The 18,684-nt window shown below is 40.8% G+C and overlaps 1 protein-coding gene across 2 annotated transcripts; it reads left to right on the top strand.

Annotated features, from left to right (window-relative positions):
* Positions 1-669: 669 nt before the first annotated feature.
* On the top strand, positions 670-18,371 carry PWP1 (PWP1 homolog, endonuclein). 2 transcript variants are annotated; one of them, XR_001331794.2, is made up of 16 exons: positions 670-786; positions 872-930; positions 3,114-3,271; positions 3,732-3,817; positions 5,287-5,383; positions 6,903-7,013; positions 7,776-7,906; positions 8,480-8,553; positions 10,670-10,766; positions 11,644-11,705; positions 13,468-13,579; positions 14,890-14,980; positions 15,374-15,495; positions 15,941-16,046; positions 16,729-16,983; positions 18,092-18,371. XR_001331794.2 is itself a non-coding variant. In XM_005527729.3 (15 exons), the coding sequence occupies exons 1-15, from the start codon at positions 721-723 to the stop codon at positions 16,842-16,844; spliced, it is 1,488 nt and encodes a 495-aa protein (XP_005527786.1). In that variant the 5' UTR covers positions 670-720; the 3' UTR covers positions 16,845-18,371. The 2 variants fall into 2 exon arrangements, 1 of the variants encoding a protein (XP_005527786.1); XM_005527729.3 differs by having other exon boundaries at positions 16,729-18,371.
* Positions 18,372-18,684: the final 313 nt, after the last annotated feature.

The following is an 18,684-nucleotide window of genomic DNA, read 5'->3' on the forward strand; positions in this document are numbered from 1 at the left end:
ATCTGCCAAGCTGCAGTTCGGTTACTGAGTTGAGAAACGCTCATTCCCTTTCCTCAGCTTCCCATCCCTGCACTTCGCACTGAATTAAGATTCCAGTGATGGGAACAGCAGTGGTTTCTTGCACGTTTGTAAGAGAGTACCTTTCTGTACCTTCCAGCTGGCATTTAATCCCTTTCCTCTGATGTAATGGGTTAGCTCGTGTAGGAGAGCAGAAAGCAGCCGCTCCTGTGGAGACGCCAGACCCTCACAACTCCCTGTTGCCTTTGTGCGCTGGTTTCTTTTCCTTGGATAAAATGTAGGGACCATTAACAAAAAAAGGCCTTTCTAAACTTCTCATTTCGGTGGATTGCCGCCGGGATATCTCAGTGGCAGGGCAGCTTTCTCCCTGTGCCTGAGGGAGGCCGTGTGACCCCGTGTGGGGAGCAGAGCACTTGAAGGTTGGACTGGGTGATCTCAGAGGGTTTATTCCAACTGAATTGATGCCGGGATTCTGCACAAATCCCGGAGACGGAGCAGTGCCAACGTCAGCGTCCCTGTGAGGTGACACCGCCCGTCCCTCAGGGCACGCCCGTAGCCGCGCCACTGCCCCGGCGCGCGGGGGTGACGTCACGCCGCAGTCTCCGCCCCGTCCTCGCCGTGGCGGGCGGCCCCCTCCTCAGGTGACGTCACTGGCGCGCGCCCGGCCGCTCGCACGTGCGGGGCGGCAGCGGCGGTGCCGCCATGAGCTGCCCCGTGCCCTGCGCAGCCTGGGTGCGGCGCGGCGTGGCCAAGGAGACACCCGACAAGGTGGGGCCGGGGCTGGGGTCGCGCTGAGGGAACCCCGACCGCCACCCCCCGCCGCCGCCCTCACCCCTCTGTGTCCGCCCCGCAGGTGCAGCTCAGCGAGGAGGAGCTGAAGGGTCTCATCGAGGAGGCACAGGACAGGCTGGGGTGAGCCGGGGCAGCGGGAGGGACTGGCCGCCACTCCCGGGCTCTGCTCGGGACGCGGCTGCAGCCCGCCGGGCCCGGCCCGATGCTCAGAGAGCCGGGCATGGGGCGTTCCGGGCACGGGGCAAGCGCAGCCCCGGGGCTGCAGGCCTGGCCCGGGGAGCAGCAGCGAGGAGCGGAGAGCGGCAGCACACCGGGAATTCCTCCCGGAGACACCGTGCCAAGGCAGCGCGGGAGGACCGGCGGTCCCGGGGGCGAACGGAGGAACAGGGGGTGGAGTGGATGCTGCGGCCGTCGGGGACAGCGCGGCTGCGTTCCCGTGTGGCCCCGCAGTTGTCACTGCGGGCTGGACGGGCACTGCGGGGCCTGGCGCTCTCCTGTTCCGCTCCAGTGAGAACTAAGGCGCTGGGTTTGTACCCGTGGGTGCTTTGGACATGTGGCAAACCGAGATGGGAGTCCCAAACTGACTGGGGAAAAGTTAGGCCGAGGGTGGGACAGAGGGCTAGGTCGGGAGGGCACAGTGGAGGTTAGAGTGGTATTCATGCTTTGGTAAAAAAAGGAAAACATCACTCAGGGGTGTATTTGTGATTCACAGTGAGACTGGAAACATCACAACCTCAGCACTGAGAGTCTTTAGTTATGTAGTTGTGTTAAGTTCTGTCACTCTGCTTTAAAAAAAAAAATATGTACAGAACTAACATAAGAAGTGATGCATTTAGGAAACACGATAGAAGACAAATGTCTCTCTTTTGGCTAGAAGAAATGGGGATTGAGGTCTTATTCCATTTTCTGGCCATTTTCTGTTAGATCTGTTCATAGGTTTAGGCTTCTGAGTGTTTCAGCTGTGTAGGGTGTGTGGTTGAACAGATGCAACAGGTAGCAGAAAGTGTTTTTATATTTGGGTGAATATTATCCACCCGGTTTCTGTTGGATGTATCAGTGACACTACTGCTGAACAGAGTGTATCATCCCAGGATATATTTTAATATGTTATTTTCTGGTTTTGGTTATTTGATAGTTACAAAATAATCTTAAACATTTGGAAGATTCTCATATCGTGTTAATTTCTTAACTGATTAACATTCCTGTTTTCTGTGGGGTTACTTGTTTCCCCTTTCTATGTGTAAACTTTTGGTTTTCTGAGTGATTTCCTTTCTCTTACAATTTCAGAAGCATGGAAACATTTGAGGTGCTGTTTTTTTTATGTATTCTGTAAAAATTCAGGATGGAAATATGAAGCCCATCTGAAACAGTTGATCTATTTATAATTTGTTGTACTTGGTAGAATTTATTGCAACACCTCACTTTTTTCTCTGCAGATATCACAAATCAAACTCTGATTTACTATATTTAATTCTTGTTACTTGTCTCTAGTTATGTTATTAATGTGAAGTATTTATTTTACTGTACAAATTAGGAAAATTAGGTTTCTGATATTTAATTTAGAAACTGTATCTGAGAACTGCCTTGGCTCGTTGCTTGGGAATTTTGCGTGCAGAAGATCAGGAATACAGGGTGTTGAGCAGGGATGAGTTTCTTTGGATTATGCTCCACTGGGACACTTTGGGTGTCTGTTGTCTTCTCAGCCAGTGTTTAATGTGCATTTCCTTTTCCTGAACTCCTTGCATGCAAAATTGAGGCCACAAAGTTCTGCATTTTCTAGATTTTACCTCATAAGAAGAATCCACAGTGTGACCTTACCTAATGAATTCTACGTTATTTTTACTTCACTTAAGTATGGGTAGTATGAAGAAATGAGGTCTTAAAAAGCTTGAAGAAATATGAGAATTCTCACACATGACTGTCCCTCTGAGTGGGGAAAAGAAAGGAAGGAATGACATGGACACACGTGAATACGCAGAAGTGAGGTCGAGAGCATTGTATCCACAGGAAACGTGTAAGAGAAAGGCACTTGGACACACAGTTCACCTTGTTGAGGAAAATCTATGCCACTTTTTGTCATGAAAACTTTTCAAGGGAAAACTTTCTCTGAAAGCCTGAGAGTTTTAGATGCCCTGTATTTTAGGAAAGGCTCTAGAAAGAGTGAATGGATTTTGAAAGTATTGGCATAAGGACTTGCATGCCATGTGAGCAGCTGGGACTGTGTGCTGAAATCTCTCCAGCAGCCCCCTGGAAGTGTTCTGTGTGTCTGCCACAGTTTCTCAGGGCGGTGTATCTTTCCACAGGGATGGTGCTGGTGGCAGTGATGAAGGCCAGACAGCAGGTGACACGAATGGACCCGTGCCTGGCAGCAGCACAAAGTCTGCCCAAAGCAAAGAAGAGCTGTCTGATCATGAACTGGATGAATATGATTTGGACAATTACGATGAAGAGGAATACACGGGTAAGAAAAATTTGTGTGGCAGATGTGTAGTGTAAAGGCTACAGCCAGGAAGAACCTTTCCACTTGTACTTAAGACTTTAATATCCTAAGGCTATACTGTGTTAAGTTTCAGATGCTGAAAATGCACAGTTTTAATTGTTTGCTTGTCCCATCTTGGGAAGTGATTTAGTGAGGGTAGCAGTTCAGTGTCACCCTTGCTGACATTAGGACCAAGAGCATGTTGGAAATGCTGTCACTCTGGCTGCTGTAGTGCTGGAGCAGAGCAGTAGAAGTCCCTGAAAGTACTAAGCAGTTTATCTAACTCAGGTACTTATGTTTGGAACTTGGAAGTTCATTTAGCCCACTCCTGGGCTATTATTATTAGATATTTTGCTGTATAGGTAATATGGTATTGGTACAGGAGTTTCTAACTTTGCTTGTTACAGACATATATAAAAAGTGTTCTGAAATTCCCACCTAGGTGATTTAAAACTTGGAGACTCTTTGGCTACTCTGGCAGTGTATGGGAGCAATGAAAACGATCCTTACATCACTCTAAAAACTACTGTGAGTACATAAAGAATGTTTAGTATCTTTAACGGCATAAACTTCAAAAGCAGTTAAATTTTCCCCTCTGCCTTGGGATGTGTAAGTGCTTGCAGTCCTTTTTCAAAGGTGTGCCAGATTTTTGATTGGATGATGCTCTTTCCTTCTAAGGTTGCTTTGCTCAGTCCCTTCTTTCTGTGCTTTTTGTATTTAAATAGGAGGTTCAGGTGAACTGGCTCCTTAACTAAACCATGCACTTCTGTACACAGAGTGGTTTTTCACCTGCCAAGTAAGACACAGGAAACACTTGAAGAATTAACAAGTCTTGGGCCACTAGTGGCCAAAATGAGAAAATTTCAGATTGCAAGACTCTTTCACCTTCCAGTAGTTTGTGTAAGAAATCAGGCTGAGGTAGACTCAGGAAGGTGTCTGATATATAAATATATCAGTGTTCTGTATACACACACACATATATATATGTATAAAGTGTGTCATTGGCTGCTTCTGCCTGTATTAGTTCCCACTGTCAGATGTGAAGCATCTTTGCAGAAGCTGTGTTTGTAGATATACAGAAAATGAACACCTTTTTCTCAAGCTCTTCTTCCTATTCTTAAGTTCTTTCCCCATTCTGAAAAAGTTCTTGAATGTGTATTTTCATTTCAAATGTCATTTGGTATTTACTACTGGAAGCGTTGAAGACTAAGTCTTGTGTAACCTTAAGTTAATTCAGAGAATTGCAGGACTTGCTAAAATTTGAATACTGAAGTATACTTTAAGTGAATTTAAAAAAAAAAATAAACTAAAAGCTTGCAGTGAGAAGTCCAAAAAGTCTTGGATGTGTTGAAGATGGGAAGGATGGTACCCTGTGTAAGAATATTGACTTCTGTACAGTTCTTAATTTTTCACAACAAAAATTCCCAAGTTCTTTCCATTCCTCAGTAACAAGTAAATCAGAGAGGTTACATCTGCTCTGGTACAGCTGAATGCCTGGTAGTACTGAAGGCAGTACTTCTTGGGAAATATTTTCCAAGAAGTAGACAGTGGAAGTATTTCTTGGATGTGAGGAACAACTGCAGCATTGTTATTGGGTAAAATGCTGTTATATAAGTGGTCAAGGCACAGGAGCACAAGGGAAATCACCTTGGTTTGTAGACTTCTGGTGATGATTTGCTTTTCAGCAATCAGCTGCATCAAGATAGCCTGAAATACGGTTTCGTATTTGATAATGAAACACCTTTACAGACCCACCTATGTTCACATAAAAGTCTTTTCAATCTAATTTAATGACTAGTCACTCTCCCCAGGACCGGGTCTGGTTATTGCTTTTCTCTGTTTAGCACCATAACATGATTTTAGGTGGGTGGGCATCAGGATGTTGGGTATTTTCAGTTGTGGTTCATAATTTCTGATTCCACCTTTTGAATATGTGTAGTTTCATGCTTTTATGTGCTTTGCACAAAGCCCCTTGTCCTCTCCTTTTTGCTGTTTAGGAGCAGTATGAACAGGAGGACTTTTTGATTAAACCCAGTGACAATCTTGTCCTTTGTGGCAGAGTTGATAAAGACTGCTGTAGTTTGGAGGTCCATGGTGAGTAAAATAGGGTTTATTCTTTACAGGGGACATAGGGAATGCCTAGCATGTGCCATGTGGCTGTGTTGAAGAGGGAGTGGGTTGGTTTTGGGAAGGACTTTTCTCCCCTTCTGCTCTGTGTTTTGTCCTTTTCCATGTCATGGTGCTTTAGCTACTTTTCAGGACTAGAATATTTCCTGTGGAATTACTGTTACTTAAAGGATTATTTAAAGGATCAACTTGCCTCATTCAGGCTGTATAGCAATTCCTTTCCTTATTTAATTTCTTGAAACTTTTAGAAAATATGATGGCATTTTTATTCTCTGAACATATGCTCTTCATTCCAGTTTTACTTTCCATATCCTGCAATCATCCTCTAGTGGTTTATTGTTTTGGTTTGTTTTTTTTTCTTTGGCTTTCTCCTTGCTTCTTTAAGCTTTCCACTGCTAGGATTAGAAGACCAGCACCTTTAGCATCATGGTTTAAAAGTGATAGTCTGTAATAGTGCCTGGATACTGCTTGTTCTAGAAATAGGTTTAATATTGCTGTGTAAAAGATTTTTGTGTTGCAGCCGATGAATACTACTGAACATGCTGAAATTATCGTCTTTTACTGTGGTTCTTTTTGGGAATATTTCTGGCTGCTTGTGCTGTGGTCCATGTTTCTGTAAGCAAAGTATTTCATTTTAAGCAGCCAACGTGACTAAAATGTGTGAAAGCATCTCTCAGATACCAGCATGTGGCATTTTCTGTGTCTGGAGGTGTTTACTAATTTTATTAACTGTAAGTTTGTACCCAGTATAAACTTACAAAATAATAGCAAAGGCTTCTGCAGTTTCTAAAATTGGGTAACCTTGTCTTAGTTGACTACTAAGATAACTTAGTTAACTGGAGACTTCAGTTAGTATCTGAACATCTGTCAAATGCACTTAAAAGTGCCACTGTGATTTTGTGTGTGATAAGGTGTTATTAAAATAATTAATGGGTTTTTTCTGCTGTCCAATTGGTAAATTATTTTAAGGAGAAAAATAGTTGGCTACAGGATCTTGTGTTTAGTATATGGCTGCTTTACCAAAACTTTTCCTGTATCTCAGTTACCATCTGCTAAAGGTAACTCCTTCTGACTTCTTCAGCTTCCTCTAGTTTGTCTTTTTACCTTCATTTCCCTTTCAGCTTCATCTGGAATTTTTTTTTTTTTATTATGAATCCTGTAAAATGAATGTATCCTGATGTAGAAAGTGCTGGATATGGAGCATGTATTATGAAGAGGTCTTACAAACAAAGTAAAAGTATCAAACCTTGACTGAACTTGTCACTTCTTTATCCAAAGTAAACAGGAGAATGTTTATTTTGTGTAATTCTGTGAGGTACAACATTTGTAGAGGGTCTGGCCTCTACAGTAAAACTCTGAAGACTCTGTGACTTTACCTTCTACATCTCCTTGACAATTTAGTTTTTGCCACAACTGCCTTTAGCTGTTCTTGGTTGTTTGTTTTCCCTCTTTGTTGATGTCTTGCATAACTTTAATTGTTTTTCAGTTTATAATCATGAAGAAGACTCATTTTATGTACATCATGACATTATCTTGCCTGCTTACCCTCTGAGTCTGGAGTGGTTGAATTTTGATCCTAGTCCAGATGAATCAACAGGTAAATTACAAAGGATACTGTCAGTGTCCAGATAAAGAATTTTTGCTTGAAAAGCATGTTAGTGTAATGTTGTTGGTACTAAATAATTTCTTCCTTCAGTACAAAGAAATAAAATCAGTGTTAATATCAAGATAATATTGACTTGGGATAACCAAGATGTGAATATCAGGTATTTTTGCATGGTGATACAGTCATCTTAGTGATGCTGCTGAAACAAATGATTTTACTAGAATACTGCCTTTATTACAAACAATTAAGTTATTGTCAGCGGACCAGAGCAGTCTCTAAAATCTGCTTTATTTTCTGTTCGCAAACAAAGGGTTGCTTTCGTTCAATCTCTTTATGTGAAATGCAGTTAATTAAATGTAAACCACAGCAAAATTTATATATATATTTATATATTTAGTAATATTTTTTCCTGTGTTTTCCTGTGAAACAGATTTGTTTTTTCATAGTACAGGGGATGTGGTTTGGTTTTGGTTTGTTTTTTCTTTAAAACAAACAGAACATGCAACTTTATACAGCTTGTTTGAACAGTTACTTGTACTGGAGGGGAGGAGAGCAAGTAAATTTTTTTCTGGCAACATGTACTGTCAGGTGATATTTTCAAATTGCTCCTTTACAGTTAGAAATATAAATATGTTCAAGTAGAAGATTATGGCACATAAGTTTTACTTAACCAAAGAAATAAGGAGCAGCTGAGTTGCCAAGTACGCTGTTTCATAATATAATAAATGTGGTTGCATTTGGCTTTTTGTTTAGGAAATTATGTTGCAGTGGGTAACATGACCCCAGTCATTGATATTTGGGACCTTGATGTAGTAGAATCCTTGGAACCAGTCTTTTCTCTTGGAGTCAAGAAAGAGAAAAAGAAGAAAAAGAAAGGAAAGAAAGTAGGTGTTGCAGAATGGTTTTTCCTGGTTGGATGAAGGAAATTCAGAGCAGGGATGATAATAATAATGCCATTTTTTCCCCCTTAGATTATTTGAAATGCTAATTGTTCTCTAAATAACTAAAGCCTGGAATTAAGAGCAGAACAGGAATGGGGTGATGTCCCAGTGAACTTTGAATCTTAACTATTTAAAATGAGAAGTTGCAGGAACTGGCAGTTTCAAGGACCCAAAGCTCAGTTAATTGGGAGGAGAGAGAGGGAACTGCCAGGAGTGTTTAGAAAGACGCTGAAGAAGTTGCACATTAGGTGGAAATAATGAGGGTTTTTTTACTAGCCTGAAGGGAGTAACCAGTTCTGTAAACCCAGCAGCTGGAGCAATCTGTGATCTGGGGTAGGAGGCAGGGTGCAGGTGGTGCAGAGAGTTCTCTCAGAAGCTATGTTGCAGCAAGTGAGAGTAATTTAATACGAAGTTGTTTGTGAAGACTTTAGGGGATTCATACTAATGTGGAGTAATGCTTGATTTGCACTGAAGCTGTAATTTTCAAAAGTCTGTTTATGTCATGTGTGTACACAGAATTTATCTTCAGAAGGGACTGTGGAAGGACATACTGATGCTGTGCTTGATCTTTCATGGAATAAACAAAGCAGGTAAAAGAATACTGGAATAACAGTGGATGCTAGAAAATTGCAATCTTAATTAGGCATACAGTTTTCACACAAAATCTGAAAACTTGAAAGTACTGCTGAAATTAATGCATTCTTAAAAATACACTTCTATTTTTTTTTTATTTTTTTTTTTAACTAGAGCTCTTGATTTTTTCTTTTTTTAAAATACTTGTATATTGCTGCAGGTCACTTTTGATTTGCAGGTTGTCCAGATGAAAGCAGGGCAAAGGTGGGTGCGAGCCATTTGATAAATTGTCTGCATTTCACTTGTTCAAACTGGAGAAGCAGAAGGGCTACCCTGAGCTATGCTGATCTGCCAGTGGCCTACACCACTATTTCAACAGAGAGAAGTAGATTTGTATAAGAAAGTCCTCACTGTTCTGGTTTTTTTTTTTCCTTCTGGCTTTTGCCCCAAAGCTGTGAACAGGAAAGAGTGTAAAAGCCCTAATAGCTCAGTCATAGAAATGCCTCTAGGCAGAGAAAATTCCCTGTTGCCTGAATGAACTAGAAATGAAGTGCTGCTATTGAAGCAACACAAAACTGGCCCATCTTGGGGCAGAGGTCAAGGACAATGTGCTGACTGAAGTAAAGATGCTGCTGGTTTTTTATCACTTAGGTGGCTGTCAACAGTTGATCTGTCAGAGGATCCTCAGCAGGGGTTGAAATTGCTTCAGTCAGACACAGGCTGATGTTGTTTTTTTTTTAATTTAATTTTTCTGCTGTCATAAAATGCCTCTGCCTTTGAGGATGTACACAGACCATCTGCATATTCTGATGAGCAGGTGTGAGCCTTCACTTGTACTGCTTTCTTGTCGAGATAGTGACAAACACCCACACAAACCTCAGTAAATGTATATAAATTGCACTCTTAATTTACAGTCTGTTGTTCTTAAATTGCACACATATGCACAGAGTCTGCCAGTGAACAGTCCATCATTCTTACAAAAGAGGAGCTTTCGTGTACCTAGGAATGATCTGGTGATAATATAAACAAGGATAAAGAAAATCATGGCTTCAGTAGTTAAGTCTGAAATGCATAATTCTGTTATGTGCTGAGTTACAAATTGATTGATACTGGTAGGTCTTTCAGGAAATAAAACCAGCCCTGAAGTGAGCAGCTTACAGACAAAACAAGGAAGTCCTTGGAGCAGCTTGTATATAAAATGCTTTATTTTTGTTCCTTTCTTTTAAGCAAGGCATGTTGTGACAGCTCTCTACAAATAACTTTCTGCCTCTAAGTCATAGTGGTGTTAGTGTAAAATGTTCTTACAGCCTTCACTATGCATTTTCTTAACTTGCCCTTGTAACATTGCTTGGGAAAACAGCATTTCCAGGAGATTGGAAAAGTTTCTTTCAATCAGAAACACTTGGTTAATATAAAAAGGAGAGGGGGAGCAGTTTCAATCAGAAACAACATGTTTGAGGTAATAAATCTCATTTTAAGAGCAATGAAGCAGTTATAGAAATTGCAGTGTGTTTTTGACTGGCATTTGGGGATGTATTGATTTGTTTTTTCTGATCCAGCTTTTAAGCTGTGTTTATTGCTCTTAACACAATTGGTCAAATTTGAGTTGAAATGTGGGGTCTGTAAACAAACTGAAATTTTAGTGGTTACTTTCAGCAGTCTACAAAGGGTATAGTGTTGTCTCTTCAGTAGGTGTATAAACAGATAAAAGCAAAATATTTCACAAACAGGTTTGTCAGGCTCTTGACTGTATGCATAGGCAAACAGAACAAAATAGCATAGGTAATGTTTAAACATACTGGCAAAGGAAAGAATGTGCTTCAAAGCCTTTATTACTTTGTTTTGTTGGAGAAATCTTCGAGTAAATGGTATTGTAAGTAATGCCAGGGGAAGTAGAAGCAGAACTGTTATTGTTAGAAGTGTTCTAGTAATGTAATATAGCCTATTTATAATCTTTACTTATAACTTAGAATTGCCTTCAGGGAGTTATCCCTCAGGCTTGAGGGAAGTAATCTATAGACCACAGTGTACCTGTTCTCAGGATTGGGCTCTCTGTGTGTTTTGGATTTTTGACCAAAAATCCATTTGTATCTGTATAAAAAGTTTTAAAACTGATTTTTGATCCATTACCAGGAATGTTTTAGCAAGTGCCTCTGCTGACAACACAGTGATTTTGTGGGACATGGCTGTGGGTAAGCCAGCAGCCAGCCTGACACTACATACAGACAAGGTATGGAATAATTGCTGTGTTTCTTCCACTGCAGAATACAGAGAAAAATGTAACTGTAGTTTTCATTTGCTGCTTGGTAGTGAACCCTCAGAACAGCAATTCTCTAATTTTCTAACATATCTGCAGAATTGTTTAAATTTATGAACTAGTTGCTTTTGCAAATAGCGCTGTGTTTGCTTTTTAAAATGTTACATAGGTTACCTTTTAGAAAGTTAATAAAGATTTATAACAGTTTTTAAAATACTTTTTGTGTATTGGCTCTCATGGTGGGGAATATAATAGTGCTGGTATAAGCTACAAAAATAGATGTCTGAACATAGGTCAAACTGTAACTCTCTTAAGGGAACAATGAGTGTCAGTTACAGTTTGTTCTAGGTGAAAAGGTTTAAAATAAATCACACTAAAATACCATAGTGATGGGTACTTCAAAAATGAATTAGTCTCATAGTAATTAAAATGTAAAGCTAGTTATTAATAGCTGTAACCTTATTTTGCTGCTAACAAAGTCACTGCCCTTGACAAACTCCTGATTTTCATTTTTTTGTTAACATCTGCCTTTTTACCCAAACTGGAAGCAGATATTCTTTTACCTCCAGCTTTTTTTTTCCTTTTGTTTTTTTTTTTAATTAATATATAGGGCAGAAAGGGAGCATGGAGTTCTGTTCAGTCAAATTATATTGGAAAATATACTGTTTTCACTAGGTGGGGGTATTTGAAGTAATGCACATCTCTTGCACTATTTTTTGAGCAATCTGAGTATCAACAAGCTTAATTAGGAGGGTTTTTTGGGGAGGACTGTGTGCTGGCTTAGGACTGGGATGGGTGTTCCAAGAAAGTTCCTGTACATGTATGTTACATAAAATATTCCATTATCTAGGTCCAGACATTGCAGTTTCACCCATTTGAAACTCAGACCCTCGTTTCTGGATCGTTTGATAAGTATGTCAGGGTATTGTTTTCACATGTTGCACCTGGGGAGGGGATTCCTATTCAATTAAGCCTCATTTTTTCCTTTTTTTTTTTTATAACAGTGTCAATTTGAGTAATGGTGTTATTTTTTTCCAGCAAGGAAGCCAGGTTTGCATATGGCCAGGATGTAGTTTTCCTTACCTCTTTTTCAGGGGTAGCAAATGCTTTAACCATCTGGACTGACATTTTCTGTGCCAGGTGTCTGCCTGCTCCAAACTGAATTTATTTCTTAATTTGGCCTAATGGCATTTTCGTTATTGGGAACGTGTCAGTGTTTATTCCTTGGAACATTTGCCCAGGTTTTGCCAGCCAGTAAGGCCAGGGTGAAGGCATGAGGGACATTAAAATCCCAGTTCTCTCCCTCCAGCCTCTATAGGCACTCTATAGCCAAAGTGTAATGGGCTGTCTCCTGTGATTGCAGCCTGGAGATGCTGGGAAATGGTTTGTATCTGTACACTTGGGCTACTCTGTAGCTACCAGTCCTTGTAAGCCCTGCCACCCCAAAGAACTCCTTCTCTGTTCTCCCATCTCAATGGAGTAGCTTTTAAGTTTTGTTCTATCACCATGATTTTCTTACACTGATTTTTTTGTTCTGCTTTTAAAACTTTGTCCTTATGTTAAGATAATTTATACACTTGCCAGTCTTTAGCCAAGCCTTCAAGTTCTCTGGCTTCTGTTCTTGCTGCGTCTGCTGAAGTACTGGAGGAGGACCTTTTGCTGTTGTTAGGAAGCTGTTTCTGTCTTTTCCCTCCGTCTTTACTTCCTTTGATAAAAGGAAGCATTAAGTCCAAGCAGTGACCAGCTGCTGATCCCCTTTTAGCTGCCCTTTTGGTGCCATGAACACTTCTAAACCACTGTGCTATCCATAAACTAACAGACCGCCCCTGTGGATTTTTCCTGCAAAGCCTTGCAGGACCACAGGCAGTTCAGTGAGCACTGGGAGATGCCTTCACAGCCTGAAAATCAGACTATCAGTTAAAGAACTGTCTGATTCTCTAATCAGTTGTGTTATGTGTAAAACGCCTGGTAAAAGACCTGGGAAACTGACATCCCACTTCTTCAATTATATGATGGAGTGGGAGTGGATTACACTGAGGATGTTGATAGTGGTGAGGCGATGCTGGAGTGACATGACCACTCCTCCCTTGCCTTTGCACCCTGGAGTTTTTTGAGCTGGGACAGATTCTGCAGCCACTCAGCTGAGCATGTGTATGTAAAGAATTCCAGAGGACCCACTAACTGCCATCCACTTTATCCTTTGTCGAGTAGGGTTTCTCTAACTATTTGTTAAGATTGTTGGTTTTTAGAATTATTTTTTTTTAAATTGAAAATGTATGCATATGTATGACAAAACGATTTCCTAATTAGTGCATCATTACTTGACTTTACTGAAGTCTGTTTTTAATTAAGTGATATATTTGCATAATTACAGTCTGCTATGTGATAAGTATCTTATGTATTGAGTAAATTCAAGCTCTGCTTAGTGTCAGTAGAGTGGCTGTTGGTAACCAAGATGAAACTTTGAAGCACATGGAAAAATCTTGTCCTTATCTGCAAGATTTTAATCTTTTACTGAATAAGACTGAGTAGTGAAGTTGTCTCCATTTAATTTCTTAATTATAGTTTACATGGAGCTTCTGTAGATGTCAGTGGGAAAGCAAACTGTCATGAAGTTTTCTGCCCTGTTTTTTTGGGGTTTTTTAATTTTATTTCCTGTCCCTTTGTCCCCTAGATCAGCAGTGCTGTATGACTGCAGAAACCCCCAGGACAGCCATCGTGTGTGGCGGTTTAGTGGTCAGGTTGAGAGAGTTATTTGGAATCATTTTTCACCTTGCCATTTCTTGGTGAGAACGTGCTTTTCTATTCTGGTTGGTTGTTGCATGTCATTTAACCTGTATTTAGTGTTCATAATGTTTCAGTTTCAGAATCAGAATGGAGCCGATGAATATTTGGATGGTTTGTGCTGCTTATTATAAAAATGCAGTCTGGGGGAGGATGTTTCTAGGTAGTTTTTTTCAAAAAGTATCTTCAGAAAGTTTATTTGGTATCTTCACTGTGACAGTAGAAAAGGTGTTGATGCTTTTTCACTCCAGAGGTGACAGTCTTGGTCATGTCGTTGCAGAGTTCAGTGGCTGGGATATATTTTCCTTTGCACAGTTGTGTTTCATGCAATGAAGTAACTGCAGCTGAGAAATAGCTAATTAGAACTAGGCGCCTGAATATTAATTCAGTGTTTGAAGTCAGCGCTAGAGGGCACTGTCCTCCTGGCTGCTCTGGAGTGATCCATTCATTTTGGTTGGAAAAGTTCTCTGAGTTCGAGTTTAAATATTAACCCAGCACTGCCAAGTCCACCACTAAACCATGTCCATAAGTGCCTCATGGACATTGACGGCTTTTAAATACCTCCAGGGGTGGGGATTTCATCACTTCCCTGGACAGCCTGTGTCAGTGCTTGACAACCCTTTCAGTAAAGACATTTTTGCTGCTGTCCAATCTAAACCACCCCTAGTGTAACTTGAGGCCATCTTCTGTTGTTCTGTTGCTTATTACCTGGGAGAAGAGACCAACAGCCACCTAGCGTATAAAGGAAAAATACCTTGATGTTGTTGAGTTTTTTAATAACAAAAATTTGCAAAAGAACTTAAAAACAAATCTTCCCTATTATCTTGGTGGCTGTCTAGTTCTCTGTTGCTTTGTGTACATAGCCAACAGAAGTGGCTGCTCAGCTCTGTTTGGTTTATGATGTGGATCTCTCCTGGTGTAATCACACTTAGTTTTGTACAGGACTACTGTGCAGGCACTGATGGCTCCAAAAGCCTTGAACTGACAGTCAAGAAAGGACTGAAGGCTCTGCATTTCATTGCCTGCCCTGAGGGCCAAACTTAGTGGGGCAACTCTCTTCAAAATACACTTCAAGAAATTTGCATGGGATTAAGACTTCCATGTCATCAGTGCAGCATAATTGAGGATCATAGAATAGCTGGGGCACCAGATGGGTGGAGCCTGGTTTTGGGGGTGCAGGCCTGGGAACAATGTAACATGTCCTAGGAAGAAGTTGTGTCTGTCTCAGATCAGAGAGGGGGGGTTTAACTGTTTTTTTTCCCCAGATGAGTGACTGTGACTGTTTGTTTTTTAAATGCTGTGGTTTCCTTAGGCAAGCACAGACGATGGCTTTGTGTATTGTCTGGATGCTCGAGCTGATAAGCCCCTGTTTACTCTGAAAGCTCACGATGAAGAGGTGTCAGGTAAATTGTCTGTGTGTCCTTTTGTGTCCTGTTTGTCCCAAGTAGGTAAGGCACATCTGGAAGCTGCCTTTAATGCATAGCACTGAGGTGGTAGTGATTCCTTGTTGAACAACTAAGTTGTGTGTGCTAATCATGGTAGCTGGCACGTGAAACAAATCTTTGCTCAGGGGATTGGGAGGCAAAATTTGCCTGCATGATTCCCTTGGCTCTCACTACAGGGACCAATGGCAGCATGGAACTTCCATTAATGTTCTGCTCCTTTGTTCTGGAATGGAGTTTAGTCTGAGGAGAATATTGGGGTTGTTCTCATGTCTTCACTTCAAAATGTATCCTTATCTCTGTGAAATGGGGATTGCCTGTTGCTGTCACACTGCTGCACTCTTCATCTTCCAGGGCTACAACTAAGCAGTCAGATCAAAGGGTGCCTCGTGACATCATCTGCTGACAAATATGTGAAAATTTGGGATATCCTGGGAGACAGACCAAGTTTAGTCCATTCCAGGGATATGAAAATGGTATAGTAATATTTATTTATTGATTCTAATAAGTTCTGTATATAAACTATGTTTGCTTATTCTTTTTCTGTCTAGTTTGAATCTTGTTTTACCCAAGGTTTCATAAGGAAAAAAATAGTAACATATTCTGGGTAAATCATTCTCATCACAGTGCAGTATTCCACATGGAACTGGCAGACTGCTTCACAGCCTCAGACCCAAATTCCAGATACAATCTTCTGAGTAGAACTATGGGTGCTCGAGCTTGCATCTGCTACATTCAAGAGAAATATGTGATTAACTGTTTATAATTAGCAGCTCTTGACTTTTGTTTTATGTCCTTACAAAACAAGTTTCAGAAACTTTTAATTACGTTTTTTAAAACTTGCTTGATGAAAGTGTTTTCAGATGACAAATTCATTTTCAGATAAAAAAAAATTCTCTTCTTTCTCTCCCACCCTGCCAGGGAGTTCTGTTCTGTGCAGCTTGCTGCCCTGACTTCCCGTTTGTCTTTGCCTTTGGAGGAGAGCGGGAAGGGCTGCGTGTTTGGGATATAAGCAAGATCTCTGCAGGTAACGTTCTCATTTCTTTGAATGTGGTGGTTCTCCCCTTGCTTGCAGGGTATATTTGTATTCAGTAATGTATTGTGACCCTGACAGAAAACCATAGGTTTTTAAATACTCCAAGACTGCATGTGTGGCCACATTTTCAGCTTCCAAAAATGTGGGTTTTTTTCTAAACTGGAGAACTGCTTGACACAATTTATGTTCTTGCAGCTGAAGTGTAATACCTTATTTCTTTTAATACCTATGTTCTGTCTTTTTCCTGATGTGATTTGGTATCACATTTTTTGAGTACTTACGGGAAGAAAAGTGAGTACTGGTTTTGATCAGTTGTAGCTACATGTAACTAAACAGCATGATTTTTTTGGAGAGGCTTTTAAGAGCCTTCTGGGAACCAGAGACTAAAACCAGAAATAAATTATTTAAACTTAATGGTGTGCTCTTCAAACCTCATCAATTTTACTGTACTTAGGTACAGGAATTATGCAGAAGAAACCTCTAGATGCTCTGGAGGAAAAATAACAGGACTTGTAATTGAAGTATCATATGTAAGGCAATTGTTCTGACCTTTAGCTTCAGGGGAAGAGCTTTGAAACCACAGCAGGTTAGGATTTCCATTCTGTGGTGCTCACCAGGCTGTTCCTGCTGTAGTCTTCTCTCAACATGTAAGCAATTCCTGTTTGTGTTGCAGTGAATGAAGTTTTTGGAAACAGAGAGAGGCTCATCCTGGCTAGTGCCAACTCTGTGGCTTCCAGCTCCACGGCCAGCAGTAGCAGCAATGATTTGGAGACAGCAATGGAATTATGATGGACCAAAGATAAAAAGTCAAAGTAATTATTTGGACTACAACTAATGTGTATTCTACAAATGCCCCTGTTCGGCGAGAGTTCATGGAAATGACTGGTGTCTTGCAATCTGGAGGCTGCTTCATCTCAGACAAACAAAGGTGGTGTGGTTAAGCTCTAAGCTCCTGCCTCTGTTACCAGCTCTGAAAGACTGAATCACTCGCTTTAACCTGAGATAATGATCCCTGAAATAGGGGCTATATATAGCTGATATATAAAATGGAACAGTCACTAGAAAAGCATTCTGTGACTACAGAAGTTTGTTGAATTCTGCAAAGACAGTTCTATCTTCTACCTTCTAAGGGCATAAGGAAAAGTATTTCACACAACAGTTGTGTAATAAATAAACATAGATTAATTGAATTAAATTACAAGTGTAAATAGATAATTTATCCTTAATTTGAGGCTAGGTTTATAGATTTAAAAAAGATCTTCCATGTAACTTTTTAAATTTTAGTAGTTCTTATGCAATAAGTTGGAGTCTCGAAGCAGAATCCTGGAATGTATTTTTAACACTGATATCACCAGTATCGAACCAGAAATAACCCAGCTCTATCCCACCAAGACTGGGTTGTATTTTTTCCAGGTTCCACAGAACATGAAGTTTAGTGGTGTTGCACATAGTATTGGGTTTTTCTTCACACTCCAGATGTATTTCAAGAGAATTTGCTATTCACGGAGGATGAGAGGCTGTCAGGACAAAAAGCGAGAGTTGGGATCCCAGCTGGTCACTGTTACTGGTGAAAAGTTCTCTGTGTTATATTCTTAACTCCGCCCAGGCATTTCTGCCTAACACCAAACTGAGGAAAGTTTAAGTATCAGTTTAAGCACCAGCTTAAGCCCCTTGGCTGCAGAATCAGGAACCTAATCAAGGGGTGTGACTCAAAGAATTTCCTTGCATTTATAATGTAACACCCACCTGCTTTACCTCAGGAACTTAACTGATGCTTTTACCCTCCACTGAGCATTTCCCCTCTGCACACACCAAAGGTTCCTGTAGAGTGTTCCTGCTGCAAAAATGCCCTGGGTATTAAATCCACTGATGCCAAAGCAGCTGTAGGATCATAGTCATAGCTGCCGATCTCTGCCCATTGCTTTCCACCCTCACTCTCTGTAGTTCATTCTGGTGAGGTAAAGCAGATAAATTGTGTCTCTGTAAAACTGCAGATGGGGTAAAGGCAAGTCTGTAACTTTCTTTCCTATCCCTAGAGGGTAATTGGGTGCGTCTGAAGCTACTTCAGCTGGTTCTAGTCTGGTGAAGGTGTTCAGCATGGCTCTGCAGGAATGAACAATACCTTGGATCTGTTAGGATTCCTGCCTCCATCCTGTCCCTGCCAAGCAGTAGTGAATCACGTGTGGATGACAAATGAACAGTGCTTTTGTGAAGCTTAAAGTGCAAGTACCAGAACCACCTCCATTCAACTCCTCTCCATTGAAAACTTTGAACTGTTTCAAAGCTTTAATTTTTAATAAATGCTTTGTGTTAAGATCTTTGAGGGATAGTGATTTATCTTACCTCTACCCCTAGTAATATAATTGGCACTGTAGCTCTCAAAGTTGCTTTTGTTTTTGGAAGAAATTGCATTACTGGAAGCAAAACATCTTTCCTTGGACTTACCAAGATCCCAGCACCTGTCTCTCTGGAGCTTTTTGATCACACACTGATCTGAGGCAAGCATTTTCAGGTTTCAAGAACCCTGGGAGCTCTCTAGGAACTACAGTGTACAGGGAGAGGTATAGCTAAGCTTGGACCATTTAGGGCCAGAAGCAGAGCCTCTTTTCCAAGGGCACCTCCCATTACC

The sequence above is a fragment of the Pseudopodoces humilis genome, chromosome 5, assembly GCF_049639895.1.
Source record: "Pseudopodoces humilis isolate 2021_Gansu_Grassland_sample_001 chromosome 5, ASM4963989v1, whole genome shotgun sequence".
Classification (NCBI taxonomy): Eukaryota; Metazoa; Chordata; class Aves; order Passeriformes; family Paridae; genus Pseudopodoces; species Pseudopodoces humilis.